This window comes from Trachypithecus francoisi, unplaced genomic scaffold (genome assembly GCF_009764315.1).
Source record: "Trachypithecus francoisi isolate TF-2019V2 unplaced genomic scaffold, Tfra_2.0 Lachesis_group4, whole genome shotgun sequence".
Classification (NCBI taxonomy): domain Eukaryota; kingdom Metazoa; phylum Chordata; class Mammalia; order Primates; family Cercopithecidae; genus Trachypithecus; species Trachypithecus francoisi.
The window spans coordinates 42,111,288-42,127,933 of NW_022681469.1; the positions used below are offsets into that span (position 1 = coordinate 42,111,288).

General features: G+C 43.9%; 1 protein-coding gene across 3 annotated transcripts in view; it reads left to right on the forward strand.

Annotated features, from left to right (window-relative positions):
- WNT2 (Wnt family member 2) overlaps window positions 1-16,646 on the forward strand; it is a 47,009-nt gene that overhangs the window by 18,403 nt on the left and 11,960 nt on the right. For all 3 annotated transcript variants that reach the window (XR_004433025.1, XR_004433026.1, XM_033193429.1), the window contains exon 4: window positions 7,054-7,318. Coding sequence is in view for 1 of the 3 variants with exons in the window: in XM_033193429.1 (XP_033049320.1) it covers window positions 7,054-7,318 (265 nt within the window). In the remaining 2 variants the exon portion in view is untranslated. The remainder of the gene's footprint in view (window positions 1-7,053; window positions 7,319-16,646) is intronic.

The following is a 16,646-nucleotide window of genomic DNA, read 5'->3' on the forward strand; positions in this document are numbered from 1 at the left end:
TGGACGAATCACTTCTCTTCCTCTGGGAAGAAATGAGTAAGGGGCTAGAAAGAGCCAGGAGTGTTACTCTGACGGAATTTCTTCCTCAAGAAATCAGGAAGAAAGTACTGAAAACAGATGAGAGAAAACATAAGTGACATAGAGGACCAATTCCAAAATTTGGCAACCAGCTAATTAGAATGCCATTTAAAAAAAAAAAAATGGCCAGGCACAGTGGTTCATGCCTGTAATCCCAGCACTTTGGGAGTCCACGGCGGGTAGATCACCAGAGGTCAGGAGTTCAAGACCAGCCTCGACAACATGGTGAAACCCCGTCTCTACTAAAAATACAAAAATTAGCTGGGCATGGTGGCGGACGACTGTAATCTCAGCTACTTGGGAGGCTGAGGCAGGAGAATCGCTTGAACCCGGGAGGCGGAGTTGCGGTGAGCAGAGATCTCACCATCGCACTCCAGCCTGGCCAACAAGAATGAAACTCTGTCTCAAAAAAAAAAAAAAAGAAAACAAAACAAAACAAAAAACATGGCGGAGAGGATTTAAAGGGTCTGCTGAGTGCTGAACAAGATTAATGAGGAATAATATTGTGATATTTCAGAACCCAACAGTAAGGGAATGATTCTGGGAGCTTTCATAGGGGAAAAGTATAGAGCAAAATGAAAATAAGAACAAATCTATTTTCAAAGATTCCCCCACTTCCCATATCAGACTTCCCATCTGCAACATTAGAAGCCAAAAGCCTGCAGAGATATACTTTCAAAGTTTTAAATCCAGAATTCTATACCCAGCCAAGCTATTAATCAAGTGTGAAAACTGACTGAAGACATGTCAGACATGCAAGAATTCAGAAAATGCATCCACCTTAAAGGAGTTATTCAACACTGTACTGCAGCAAAAAGGAGGAATACATCAAAAGAGAAAACATGGCATCTAGGAGACAGCCTGTCCAGGCTAGCAGGGCATGAAGCTAGGTCTGAGCTGTGGAGCCAGTCCTGGTTGGCACTAAAGGACGGAAGACTGTGGCTGCCCCCAGGAAATGAGGAGAAGTGACGGCAGGTGGAACAATTGTGAGGGTGGAAAACGTGAGGTGATAGCCAATGCACTTGGTAGCAAACAGAACGAGAAAACACCCAACTTTAAGAACATCCTTCATTGATAGAAGGTTTGTGATACTGGATCAGAGACAATGAACTGCAATCCTAGCACAGTTCTTGGCTGTGCAGTTAATATTACGTAGCTGTTTATTGTTTTAAAATTTTAGAATCAAAATTTACTTAATTGTAGTTACAGAACAGAGGTCCTCGACTTGAGTCACTCATTCCTTTATCATCCAAATAAAATGTCTCCCGTCCCTCCATCAGTGACTGTGCATGGGAAACTGGCCCCCAACCCCAACCAAGCTCCTTGCCCAGTGCCTCTGAAAACCTCAGGGGGAGTATCCCGCCACTATGGCTTGTTGCTCTGGTGTGGCCCACTAATCCATTGATCCATTGGTACTTGGGTTGGACACTGGCCACCACTCATCTTTCATTCCCTCCAAAGCAGCACTAGCAGAGATTGTCACTGGTGGCACATTTTCCTGGAGATTGTGATGTTTTGGAGGCATAGGGTAGGAAACAATTTCTAACTGAATAACGATTTCCCCATTATTAGAAATGTAATGTCGACTTCTGCCGCAGGAATTCTTCACCTCTGTAACCCTCCATAGGCCCCAGACTCCCGCCACGGTGCAGGGGTTTCTCACCTTCTCCTCTGCATCCCTGGGTCTGGATGATTCAGAATCCTGACTGCATATTAAAATCAATCACCTGAGGAACCACAAGTACCTTCAAGGCCCAGGCCTCACGACCACCCTAGGCTCTGATTTACGCTGTCTCGGGAGAGGCTGGAAATGATCCCCAGGTGATTTTAATATGTAGCCAGGAGTGACACCCACTGGCCTGCCCTCTCCAGTTGCCAGGGAGAAAGTCTCAAATTCCTGTTATTTTACTGTGTGGAGTAGCTTCACCCTTTTTGTTTTCCCCCTCTTTCAAGACCATGAAATCCCTCAAACTGTAGCCAGATTGTAAAAGAACATCTTTTCCCCTTTTTCTGCCAGTATACACACATATGCAGGCCTTTAAAAAGTGGATCATACCACATATATTGTTCTGCATTTTGCTCTTATCACTTGACTTTCTTGCCTGCCTGTAAGACTGACCTACTTCATTGTTCAGAGACCACATAATATTCCATTATTAAGCATATACTAATTTGCTTAGCCATTTTCCTATTGATGTCATTTGGATTTTTCCTCATATTTTGCTGTTACGAATTATGCAATAGCTGCATGAAGATCCATGTGGGCGTGTATCCTTCCAAGCTTGTGCAGATGTTTCCAGAGTGGAATCAAAAGGTCAAGGATACGTACATTTAACATTTTTGTAGGTATTGCAAAAACACTCTTCGTTTAAATGATGGATCGCTGTACTCCCCCACCAATGGTTTGTTAAAGCATCTCTTCCCCTGGACTCTTACTAACACCAAACATTATCAGTCTTTTTACTATTTTACTATTCTTTTGTTCATAAAATTTTTTTAAAAATGGACATTTATACTATTTTTTCTAGGCAAAAAAGTGTATTATTTCAGTTTGCATTTCTCCAATTACTAATGAAGTCAAACACCTTTTTGTCCTTTTGTTAGTACTTTGTATTTCTTCTGTGAATTGTCTAATAAATTTTTAATGATTAGTTTGGAAGATGCAATGTAATCCCCCATTATTTCTCTCTCTACCTATTCTTCCTCCTCTGCCCCATTATAAAAGGTATGTAATATTTTATGTCAATTCGTGATTATTCGAAAGAACGGAGGGGACCGGGCACAGTGGCTCACGCCTGTAATCCTAGCACTTTGGGAGTCCGAGGCGGATGGATCACCTGAGGACCAGCCTGACCAACATGGAGAAACCCCATGTCTACTAAAAATACAAAAAATAGCGAGGCATGGTGGCATGCACCTGTAATCCCAGCTACTTGGGAGGCTGAGGCAGGAGAATCGCTTGAACCCAGGAGGCGGAGGTTGCAGTGAGCCGAGATCGCACCATTGCACTCCAGCCTGGGTGACAAGAGCGAGACTGTCCAAAAAAAAAAAAAAAAAGGATGGAGGGAAACAGAATGCATAATTCAAAATCACAATTCAAATCATAATTCAAAATCACAGTGTGATTTATAGTAGAATTTTAAGTGTGTTTTTAGAAATAGCACAGATCTGAGATTCACATCTTTGTTCTACCTCTAAATAGCTGAGTGACTAGGGATTTTCCTTTCCTTACAGAGCCCTGGTTTTCATAACCATAGAATGGGAATGATAACTTACTTTGCCTGATGGTGATAATTAGATAATGTGTGTAAACCACCTGGTGTGGAGCCTGGCACACAGTGAAGCACTCACTCAATACGTGGTTGTTATTGTTACCATGTTATAACATTTGAATACTGGAGTTGTTCTAAACTAGGAATCCTCATTGTGAGTTTCTTGCCCCCATATCCTTACTCTTACCTCGGCTACTCTTGAAAACAGACTGCCTTGGCTTACATCCCCTTCCCTCTGCCTCTCCGATTGAGTACGCTTTTGTCCACTTCAAGGTTAAGGGTTTGAATTTCAAGTCGGCAAACCCAGTACATAGAAGAGATGAAGGTAGCCCCTGACCGCGATTGAGCACTGAACGCACTGTGCGTTAACAGCGGATGCTGGAGACGTGAGCAAGCCCAATACTAGAGATGCTGTCTCAATTTCCTCCCAGGTTTATTGTCAGATAAAGCCTGTCATTAATCCACCACCAAGAAGTGACCTTGGTACCTGCTGAAATACTTTCTGCTACAAGTAACAGATCCCAAAGGCACTAAAAAAAGGAGGAAAGTTTACTCACTTGGATCACAAAATGTCAGGTGGTAGGGCAGGTCCAAAGTGGGCTCATTGAGCAGCTCAGCGGAATCCCCAGAACCCAGATCTTCACATCCGTCAAGTGTGCCTGCAGCTTGCTGCCTGTCGGCATTGCTGCCCTCAGGTTGCAGAGAGGCTGCTACAGAAACCAGCATCTAGAGACAGAGACAAGGTATTTCTCCTTATGTGCCTCTTTTATTTTATTATATGTTATTTTTGAGACAAGGTCTCACTCTGTCACCCAGGCTGGAGTACAGTGATGTAATCATAGCTCACTGCAGCCTTGGACACCAGACTCAAGTGATCCTCCCACCTCAGCCTCCCGAGTAGCTGTGCCACCACCTCTGGCTAGTTTTTTTTTTTTCTTTTTTTTTTTTTAGAAATGGGGTCTCACTATGTTGCCCAGGCTGTTCTTGAACTCCTGGCATCAAGTGATCCTCCTGCCTCAGCCTCCCAAAGTGCTGGGATTACAGGCATGAGCCACGGTGCCCCCACCTCACGTGTCTCTTTTAAAGAGTGAAGAAACATGGCCAGGTGCAATGGCACATGCCTGTAATCCCAGCACTTTGGGAGGCCGAAGCAGGCAGATCACAAGGTCAAGAGATCGAGACCATCCTGGCCAACATGGTGAAACCCCGTCTCTACTAAAAATACAAAAATTAGCTGGTCGTGGTGACCCACGCCTGTAGTTCCAGCTACTCGGGAGGCTGAGGCAGGAGAATCGCTTCAACCAGGGAGGCGAAGGCTGTAGTGAGTTGAGATTGTACCACTGCACTCCAGCCTGGCGACAGAGCAAGACACAGTCTCAAAAACAAAATAAATAAGTAAAAAATAAAGAGTGAAGAAACATTTTTTACAAGACTCCTAAGGGATTTCTCCTATCATAGGATTGGCCCAAACTGAACCAGCACATGCTCCACACTGGAAAAAAAAATTAGTGGCAAGGCAGTGAAATTACTATCAGCGATTTAGACTACTTTGGGGTCAGGAGTCCTTTGGAACACAAGGCTGCCCAACACCTGAATGAAAACTGTTAGCAAGGAAGGGAGAAGGTTGCACAGATGATCCTGTCTGTCACCACCACATGTTTTTTAAGGATTTATAATGTTATTTTTAAGATCCAATTTTAAATTAATATGCAAATTCTTCAATTAATTGTATAAAAATATCAGCTTTGAAGTTTATGATCTGGAAATTCAATATTAGAAAAGGAAGGCTGACCAGATGCATTGGCTCACACCTATAATCCCACCATTTTGGGAGGCTGAGATGGGAAGATTGCTTGAACTCAAGACTTACGGACCAGCCCCAGCAACATGGTGAGACCCCCATCTCTACAAAACATTTTTTAAAATGAGCTGGGCATGGTGGCATGCACCTGTAGTCCTAGCTATGCAGGAGGCTGAGGCAGGAGGATTGCTTGAGCCCAGGAGTTCAAGGCTGCAGTGAGCTACAGTCATACCACTGCACTCCAGCCTGGGCAGCAGGGTGAGATTCTGTCTCAAAAAAAAAAGAAAGAAAGAAGAGGAGGAGCAGTAATATTTCCTGTCATTGTTAAATCTAGGAGTATTACTTATGATTAAATAATCTAGATTTAAAAAGAATAAACTTGGAAGAATGAGCATTCATGTTTAATTCCCAAGTACTTGGTGTGGAGTGAGTTTTGTGTGGCGTGCTCCAAGATCTTAGGAGGGACAGCTCCAGGACAGGTGACAGCCACATGGGGCAGAGTGGTGGAGCCAAGATGGCACTCCCAGGGTTGTGTCTGTGGCAGAGGCCTGCCATCCAGGCCATCCTGTGAGCCTCCTACCAAACCCTCATAATATAAAGATGGGGATGGGGCACATGGGGCAGTGTAATTCCAAAGAGGAAGTTCATTCTAAGACATCCTTTAAAGATGCCTGGCTCCCTGTAACTGGGAGAGTCAAGCTAAGCACATGCTTCCTGCTCACTTCTCCATCCTTGCCCTCCAGGGCTGGCTCGTGTTGAGGAGGATAGATCTCAAATGTGCACCATCCACAATGGAGGTGGGGGTAAGGTGGGAAAAACACCTAGTGCCAAGGCCCAGCCTGGGGAGAGTGGGAGTGAATTCCTACTACCGAGCTTGGGCAAGTCACCTGCCTTCCCCATCCCTGGTTCCTCATCTATAACATGGGAAGAGCAGTAGGTCAAAGTTGTTGTGAGGACCATGAGCACTAATAATCTCTTCAATTGGGTGAGCAAAGGAGAAAATGGGCCAGGGCAGGATAACTCTCACCAAATTGCTTTGGGGAAAGTGCTGTTCTGCTGGCTTATGAAAACAAAGCAGAAGCTTCTCCGGAAGTTTCAGGCCCACCTGTCCCCTCTCCTTTCCACAGGCCTTGCACCCACAGAAAAGGGGTCTCCGTATTGGGAGCCAGCCGAGATGAGCTTGTACCAGTTTCTTTGCTTCCTCTCTAAGAAAGATCAGAGCAAACCTACCTCTGTCATCTAAGCTGAATCTCCCCAAGTTACTGTCAGCCTCAGGGTCACTAACTGACTTTGCAGTACAGCCTGGCTGTCTTTTCCTGGCTGTGTAACTTTGGGCGAGTGCTTCTACCTCTTTTAGCCTTGCTTCTCGATCATCCGCAAAATAAATCGAGTAGCACAGGATTACTGTAGTACCAATTACTGTGATTGGTTTATTGAAGGATTCGGACTTAGCAGTTATTTTGTTAATCTAATTTGCATAATAGCATACATTTTTATATTATTTTATTTTAAACTGGACAGCATTAATTGGATAGTATATAGTATACATGTTTACTATAATAAAGCTCTGTTTATTTAGAAAATAATTCAGTCCCTCACTCTTCAAACTGGCCACATGCCCTGTTAAATAGTGAGGTTTCTGTTATACTGATAGCCAGTTGGGTACACAGTTAGGCACTATCCCTCACCTCTCTACCCACTGTCCTGCCTGCTGCAGTCAGGGCAGGCGGCTAATGTGGCTTACAAGCGACAAGTAATGCTTCAACATCTCCCAGTCACTCGCCCCAGGATCCAGCATCCTGAGAGTCACTTCTGGATTACTGGGAGGCAAGGAGAGTAGTTGTAGCATGTGTCACCTGCTTGAAGCCACCTCACTGAACTTGCCCCTGTCTTTTTTGGCAGGCTGTAAAGCGATTCTTGAAACAAGAGTGCAAATGCCATGGGGTGAGCGGCTCGTGTACTCTAAGGACATGCTGGCTGGCCATGGCCGACTTCAGGAAAACGGGCGATTATCTCTGGAGGAAGTACAATGGGGCCATCCAGGTGGTCATGAACCAGGATGGCACAGGTTTCACTGTGGCTAACGAGAGGTTTAAGAAGCCAACAAAAAATGACCTCGTGTATTTTGAGAATTCTCCAGACTACTGTATCAGGGACCGAGAGGCAGGTAAGCTCAAAAGACTTTCTTCATAGCATCTAATTCTTTCAACAATTGATAATCCACAATTTAAATGAGGTTCTGTATTTTCAGCCTGCTCTCTTTAGGTTCGGAGCTCACAATCCTTACCATTCTTATTGAAACTGCACAGGGCTGGGCGCAGTGGCTCACGCCCGTAATCCCAGCACTTTGGGAGGCTGAGGTGGGCAGACTGCTTGAGCTCAGGAGTTCGAGAAAAGCCTGGGCAACGTGGTGAAACCCTGAATCTACCAAAAATGCAAAAAATTAGCTGGGCATGGTGGTGCGCATCTGTGGTCCCAGCTACTCAGGAGGCTGAGGTGGGAGAATCGCTTGAGTCCAGGAGACAGAAGTTGCAGTAAGCCGAGATCACACCACTGCACTCTAGCCTAGGTGACAGAGTGAACTCCATCTCAAAAAAAGAAAAGAAAAGAAACTGCACAGAGAGCTCTCCTATGCAACTGGAGAAATGGGTTGACAGTGCACAGATTCTGGAGAAACTGAAACTGCACAATGTCTGGGGCAAAAAGTCAAGATACGCAGATTAGCAAAATTCCTCAGCTTGGGCAGATTTCTAGTTAGTGGACTGTGTACACTAGGGAGAGCAGCCCAGCATCTTTCATGTGATCCTGAAGCTGAGAGCAGGATACATTAAATCCCACCTCTGTGACTATGGAAAATGGTCCCAGGGCTTTAAATTTAGACTCTTCTGAAATCTGCCCTACTTCCCCTTCCCTGCTCTTTTCAATATGCTTAGAAATTGCCAAAGATAAAAAGCAAGAATTTATCCCCACTCTCTTGGCTATAGGTGGGCAGTGTAAAATAAAGGCTGTGTCAGAGGCCCTTCATTTATGAAAGCCACACCATTCCCTTCCAGACGGTACCTTCTCCATCCTTCAAAGAACAGCTCTGTCAGCCTCAACACTGCAGCTGTCCCACCTATCTGGTTTACACATGCTCATGCTCTACCTCTCCCTCCTCCTGATCAATTCTGAGCTCCAGGTTTAGCTCATTCTTTGTAAAGATTCAGTCCAAAATAAGAATGAGTACAAATCTAAGTTCATAGGAGGTGATGGGAGTCCACAGCCCAAGTCAATTTCTAAGACTTGGTAAAATACAAAGGAATTCATTATCAGAAAAAAAAAATCCTCTAATTTAGAGTCTGAGTTTTTTTTTTTAAATTTCAAAATAATTGCAGAGGCACCAATAAAACAGTGTAGATGGCAGCCAGCTGTCAATTAGATTGACCAAGAGGCAAGGTTACCAGGGAATGTCACAAGGAGGCCAAAGCCTTTTTTACCCTGAGTGGTTGAATTGCCTTCATGGTTTGATGAGCTAGTTCTCTGCAGCATTTGAGCAGGTTGCTACACGCAGCCCAGGGATTAATGACAACTGAGCAGAGGACCAGATGCTGTTCCCCACTGCATTCCTGATACACTTTGGGACCTCTAACAAGTCATCCTACCTGTCAGGCCAAAGTTATAGTGAAATCACCATGAAACCTGTGCTTGGATACAGGATTGTCCCAGGGGTCTGACCCCCCTCTACCGGTCACTAGCTGTTTAACCTCAGCCTCCTCACACTGAGCGTGGAGATGCTGCTGTCTTGATCATTTAAGTCCTATGCATTGACTCCTGTGCACTGGGTACTGGGCTGAGATCCTTGCACACATGGTCTTATTTTATCCTTACAGTAGGATCCTTACAGCAGCCCTATGACAACAATGCACTGAAACTTGTTACTAACCAAAAAAAAAAAAGAAAAATGAATAAGAGGTGGCTCCTGGATGATGAACATCAACCAAGAACCACATTCACATCTTACTTTTTAAGTCAGATAAGCAACCCTAGATATCATCTTCTCCACTGTACAGATAGGAAAAGTGAACGACCCGCTCACGATCTCACTGGTAGGAGAGGGTGGGTGTCTGATCCCTTGGCCTGTGCTTTGACCCTGTCATTACACACTTGCCCCTGCCTGCCTCCAAGGACACATATGTGACAAGGCCTTGGGGAGCAAAAACCTTATTTCAAATATAAGAGGACTCTCTTCCCCAGCATGTCTTTTCTGGTTCTTTGGATTGAAGCAGTTTGCACAGGGAAGCCAGCTGATGTACCTGAGGAATACGTACTGCCTTAGGTATAACAGGTATGACATTTATTGTCAACGAAATGTAGACCATATCTTTTTTTACCCCTCAGAGGTGATTCTGAATCTAATCCCTGCTGCCTCTTCAAGTTACTAAGTTATTCTTGTGTACTCTGCTTTTTCAACTCTTTTTATTATAAAGAAATTCTGTTTCTTAATCCTGAAAGAGCAGATATATCTATAGTACCCCTCACATGCCAGGGCTGCAACTGCATTCTCTCTTTGATTCTCACAGAAAGTCTGTAAGGTGAGTGTGTTATTATCTCATTTTATGGGAGGAAACTGAAGCTCTGAGAGGGTAAAGATTTTCCCCAACCACTTGTGGTTGGTAAGAGGCAAAGTAGGGACTTAAACCTGAGCCTGGCTGTCTTCCCTTCTCTTCCCTTCCCTTCCCTTCCCTGCCCTGCCCTGCCCTGCCCTCCCCTCCCCTCCCTTCCCCTTTCCTTTTTCCTTTCCTTTTTCCTTTCCTTTCCTTTCCTTCTTTATTTTTATTATTTATTTATTTATTTTTTTGAGACAGAGTCTCACTCTGTTGGCCAGGCTGGAATGCAGTGGCACGACCTTGGCTCACTGCAACCTCCACCTCCTGGGCTCAAGCAATTCTCCTGCCTCAGCCTCCCGAGTAGCTGGGATTACAGGTGTGAGCCACCACGCCCGGCTAATTTTTGTATTTTTAGTAGAGATGGGGTTTCACCACATTGGCCAGGCTGGTCTCGAACTCCTGACCTCAGGTAATCCACCCGCCTCAGCCTCCCAAAGTTCTGGGATTACAGGCGTGAGCCACCGCGCCCAGCCCTGGCTGTCTTTTCTTTCTTTCTTTTTTTCTTTTTCTTTTCTTTACTTTTTTTTTTTTTTTTTTGACAGAGTCTTGCTCTGTCACCACAGCTGGAGTGCAGTGGCACGATCTTGGCTCACTGCAATCTCTACCTCCCATTTTCAAGCAATTCTCCTGACTCAGCCTCCTGAGTAGCTGGGATTATGAGGATGCGCCACTACGCCTGACTAATTTTGTATTTTTAGTAGAGATGGGTTTTGTCTGTGTTGGTCAGGCTGGCCTCAAACTCCCAACCTCAGGTGATCCAGCCTCCTCGGCCTCCCAAAGTGCTGGGATTATAGGCATGAGCCACTGCACCCGGCCAGCTAACTATTTCTTTCTTTTTTTTTTTTTTTGAGACGGAGTCTCGCTCTGTCGCCCAGACTGGAGTGCAGTGGCCAGATCTCAGCTCACTGCAAGCTCCGCCTCCCGGGTTGACGCCATTCTCCTGCCTCAGCCTCCTGAGTAGCTGGGACTACAGGCGCCCGCCACCTCGCCCGGCTAATTTTTTGTATTGTTTAGTAGAGAAGGGGTTTCACCGTGTTAGCCAGGATGGTCTCGATCTCCTGACCTCGTGATCCACCCGTCTCGGCCTCCCAAAGTGCTGGGATTAGAGGCATGAGCCACTGCACCCGGCCAGCTAACTATTTCTTAGGAGCAATCAAAGACATTGACACTTTTGAAAATCTGAGGGGCTTGTCATTGAAAAGGGCTTCAAGGCAACCTGACCAAAATGTGGGTGAAGCTTGATTCTGATTACTTTTGACCTCCCCTCTTTGTGGGCACCTCACCCCATAAAGTTCCCACATCCTCATGCTGCCTCTTCATCACACAGGACCTACTCCCAGCCGCACTCACACACACACACACACACAGTGGGACATAAGTGGCACAGTGAGAAAGGTATGGGCTGTTGTTTTTATTTTTTTTATTCTCACTTACAGGCCATGCCATCTTGGGCAAGTTAAGTAATTTTTCGGAACGTCACTTTCCTTCTCTATAAATGGAGGTAATTGCCTTGAAGAGTCAGAGAATATACACATAAGGTGTGTAGCGCAGGGCCTGACTTGCAGCAGGAACTCAACAAATGTTCCCGCATCCTCTCCAGCTAGGTCTGTCCCCATCCAGGAATAACCTGGGGTCTCGACTCTGCAATTTTTCTCATCAAAGTTCACTAGCCCGTTAGCATTATTTCAGGACTTCTTGAGAGGCTGACTTGGTAACTGCTGTCAGTGAAAGCTTTGACGACTGAAATGATTTTATTTGCACTCAAAGAGGGTTCCTGAGGATGCTGACCTAAAAGTGAAAGAATGACTCTCTTATACTGGGCAAGCCATGGTGGGAGATGTTTTTTGGGAGATGTTTATTTAGAGTTATCTAGTTTTCCTTAGCAAGAAATCAGGTACTCAAAAAAAAAAAAAAAAAAAAAAAAAGGTGTGTCTCCCTGAATTTATTCTTGCCTAATAATTAAAGAAAATTAGGAATCAGAAGCTAACTAAATCACTGATTTTTCAAACTTTGAGGTGTTTAAGTTTGAAAAGCAGCGCCAGTGAACTCAGCCACTTGAGAGGCTGAGGTGGGAGAATCACTTGAGCTCAGGAGTTGGAGCCTGCAATGAGCCACGATGGTGCCACTGCAGTCTGGGCAACAGAGCAATAAAAAAAATATTAAAATGATGAAAAACAGAAAAACGTATACAATTTCAGGAACAGCTCCCTGAGATACTGGTTCAATAGGTTGCTGAAGAGCCACTTCCTTTGGAAAAAAGTAGACCACACCTGTAGACTGCGTCAGTTGCACAAACCTAACTGATAAAACAAGCCAGTTCAGGTCAGTCAACAAGCTGCCTTGCACAGGAAGCAGTTGCTGACTAGCAGGAGTAAAGCCAGTCAATTCCAAATACTGATTCCCTAACGATGTTCAACCTTCTCACCACCATTGCTTCCCCAGTGCCAGCAAGTAGAAGATGCCCACTAAGTTGAAAACTATTAAGTGTGCGTGATTTTAAAACAAAAGCAATGATGGAAAGCAAAGAAAGAAGCAAAACCAAACAAAATAACCACAACAAAGCAGAGTGAGCGGTATGAGATGCAATGTCAGGAAGGGTTAATGCCGATTTTAAAAGAGAAAAGCAAAAACAAGAAATTCTGTATTAATTACTTGATTTCAATTTGACTGCAAACTTTGGACTTGTTTTGGAGCCTGGCTATCCCAGGATGCAAGCCCATTTTGAACATGCAAGAGTTCTGTTTACCAGAAAACAGGCCTTTCCTAATGCAACAGGATTTTAGCACGGTGGGGTTGGGGTCCTCAGTGGGGTTGGGGTCCTCAGTGGTGTGCTTACTCAATAATGTGTGCATGCTGGTGGCTCTTCAGTGCAGACTGAGAAGATGATACCCAACACCTTCATTTTGAGAAGAGAGAGGCTCCCAGATCCCATTGAGTTAAAGGCAGAAAGCCCCCTTCTTACAGGTCTCAGATTCTCTGTTACACCCACTGCCTTTGCTAACCAGAGGTTAGAGGATATTCCAGGATGACTCTGTTCTTTCCAGGATGACTGACTTGCTAGAGCACATGCTACAGAAGTTTCTAGTGGAAAATGGCCAGGATAAAACCTCAACTTTATTTATTTTTTATTTTTTAGAGATGGGGGTCTCGCTATGTTACCTAGGCTGGTTTTGAACTCCTGGCCTCAAGTGATCCTCCCACCTCGGCCTCCCAAGGTACTGGGATTATAGGCGTGAACCACCGTGCCTGACCAAGCCTCATCTTTAAAAGGCCATTGGTTACATAACCAAGAGCAAGGCTCTCAGCAGCCATATGGGTGGAAGCGGGTTTTCTCAGATAAAACTTGCATCTTATACATCTCATACATGCGGCTAATTGCATAGGACTCCAAATATATACAATAAAAAATTTTAACTATCTGGACTTGTGCTTCCATAATATCGAATATCCTGAATCATATTTTTAATAAAATAATCGTCTGATGGTCAACAGAATTCAAAAGAAATATTGCAAGGTTTGCATCAACCACTTTAGCATTTTCTTAGGCTCAGCCAAAAAGAACATTAACTAAGTACAGTTCAAATAATTTATAAATAATCTAGGAATCTTACTGGAAATCTGATCCAATACGTTGGTTAATCAACACCAACTGAGAACCAATTTCATATTTTTTAAAGTCAGATAAGCTAAAATTTGTCTCAGACAGAAGAGAGATAAATTGAGAGAGAAAATAAGTGATATAGCTTCCTTCAGAAAGCCAGCACCTGCGGCTGTGTGCTTTGTGCCTGATGCAGCGAGAAGCGAAGTAAAATGGTTGTTGAAAAGACAGAAACAGCCAGGTGCGGTGGCTCATGCCTGTAATCACAGCACTTTGGGAGGCTGAGGCAGGTGGATCACTTGAGGTCAGGAGTTCGAGACTAGCCTGGCCAACATGGTGAAATCCTGTCTCTACTAAAAATACAAAAATTAGCCAGGCATGGTGACTCATGCCTGTAATCCCAGCTACTCGGCAGACTGCACTCTAGCCTGGGCAACAAGAGCGAAACTCTGTCTCAAAAAAAAGAGAAAAGAAATAGAAAGCTTAAAAACCAATTAAGGAAGATATTATTATGGTGAGAACAACAGCAAAAGACATTTTCCTCTAGTCTTCAGTTGAAGAAACTGAGTGTTCTAAGGTTCAACTATAATTACTCCCCCCATGCAACTCAGATCTGAAGAGTACATACAACCATGTGATGTTGTGCATGTGACATTTTGCAGGCCAAATTGGAGGCTAGATCTTGGAAGCTGGACTGTCTGGGATGAGTATCCTGGTGGTTCTATAGTTATCTACTCTGGTCACTGCTCCAGGCATCTGTAAATCAAAGAAGCCCTTAAGGTAGAGATAGGTTCATCTCTAACCGAGGAATGCTGCTGCTCTCCTCTCTAGAGAATGCGTCTGCACCTAATCACAGGCCACTTTCACTAGTTATGATGTAAAAACCCTGACCTGGGCCAGAGGTCACCCTGAGGTCTCCTCTCTAACTGCAAGAAACAAGCCACCCTCCACCTCTTCTCCAGTCAAGTTCAAAAAACAAACAGAGCTCAGTGGTCGTTTAACTTGTTGCCTGCAAAAAACTCCAAAGCCCGGTTGACAACTCCAGGCTGTGAATGGTGTAAGCAATGAGGTATCATATTTTTCCCCCGCATAAATCATATTTGACAAACAGAACTCAGAACCCTTGGGTACCCAGTCCAAATCATGGTTTTCAGAGACTGGTGTTCTCTCATGCCCAGGGGTGTGGCCTGCTTTGCAGAAGCTGATGAATGCCGGGATTGTGTCCCACCAGCTGATTAAAAACAAGGAACATGTTTTTAATGATTAAACATGATTAAAAATATGTCAGCCAATAGCAATGGGTGGATCTTACTTAGACACTAATATGTGAAGTTCTAACCGATACACCTTAAGTCCCTCATTTCTTCACTGCACAAATATTCATTGAGATCCTCCTATGTGCCAGACACTCTTATAATCACTGGAAATGCAGGGGTTGAGGAAAACAGACTCAGTCCTTACCCTTATGGCGTCATTGACTTCATGGTCCTTGAAGCAATAGCCAGGCACTGGGACACAGTCTAGGTGCTGGAGAACCCTCACACGGGGGCAGGAAAGTGGTGGTGTTTAGGTTTCAGTCCTTGTTGCATTGTTCTGTTAGAAGGTCTTATCTTACATATATCATCTTGACAAGGTAAAGAATGAGTTATTCATCTCCTTCTGCTTTGAGAATTATAGAAATTCATGAATTAATATCTAAAAGGTGCTAAGATAGCTGGACCAGAAGAGAATTGTAGAAAAAAATGTTTCACTGAGGCTTATAAGTCACTATTTTCATGGGTAGTTACTGATTATGCTGTAGAATTAGTATTCATTACTATCCATTGAGCCCTCTTTTCAAACTCTTTAGTGGTGTATAGTATAATTAGCCTTTCCCTCTTCCCCAAAACACTTTTAATTTCTTGACTCTATAACACCACACTGTCCTGCTTTTCCTCTTGTTCCAATAACTGGTCCTTTCTGATTTCAGTTGCCAGTTTCTCCTTCTCCAAATTTTGAAGATCTTCCAGGCTCTCTGAACCCTCTCTGCTCTCTCCCTGTACTTTCTCCCTGGTTTGGTCTCTCCATTCCTATGGTTTTAAATGCTGCCTTTGTCCTTGTCTGCCTTCTGTACCATCATCCTGTATCCAATTCCCTGCTTGACAGCTTCCCCCAGATTTCATACAATTATATCAACCTGCTTCTGCTCAAAACTGGACTCCTTATTTGCCCTATCACCTGAAACTTGTTTTCCCCCAGCCCTCCTCATCTCAGAAAATGGTACTGCCACCCACTTCCATGGTCAAGCATAAATCTGCGAGTCATTCCTTACACTCCTTCCTTGTCACCTCTATCATCCCGGGTACCACTGGGACGTCTTAAATGTGTCAAGGACCTATCTGCTTCTCCATCCTCACTACCAACACCTAGGTCCAAACGGAGCTACGTTCTTTCATTCATAGCACGTGCCACAGTGTGTATAGCTTGTATAAACATGTGTTTGTGACCTGCCTGTACCATTGGAGTCCACTGAGGATCCTGTGATGGCAGAACTGTATCTGCCTTGCTCACTCGTTCCCCAACTCCTAGTACACAAACATGTGTTGAAGTGAATTGAATAGCGAATTATAAAAACATAAAATAGTTTCATTAGATTAGCTGCATTCTTAAGTGTGTTAGTGCTGCTTCATAGCTTAAAGATAACTCGGTTCCTTTGAAGGGAATTACTAAGCACGTCTCCACCCAGCACTGATTAGCTTTTAATACACAGCCTATGAGAATTCCCATTTAAGCTTAAGTGTTCAATGGAATTTTTCCTCATATTCAGGCACATTCATAAGGCATTTAAGGAGCTTCAGATGTTGCTTGCCTGGCTATTTCCCTGGAGATAAAAAGTCTCAAGTGAACAAATGCATCAGCAGACTATATCTCTTGCTTTTAACTGGCAGCAGAGACTCAGTTCTTTTACTCTTGGAGGGGCATTTTTCATTCACTACTATCAGTGGCCTCCCTGGGTAGTTCCTAATTCTGGTACTAACATAGCAAAAATACTTTTCACATCCAATGCTCTTTGATGTTGTAGGCACAATCTATAAATCTGTGTTATTTTCAAAATACAAACTTAGTAGAATTACTATATTTTTAGGATACACTAAAATGTGCCCTAATTTGAATTGACAGTGATAATCAGATTGAATTGTGAATACTGAAAAAAGGATTTTTTTCTGAAAAAAAAAAAAAAAAGACACTTTTCTTTCAGGAAAAAAATGCTT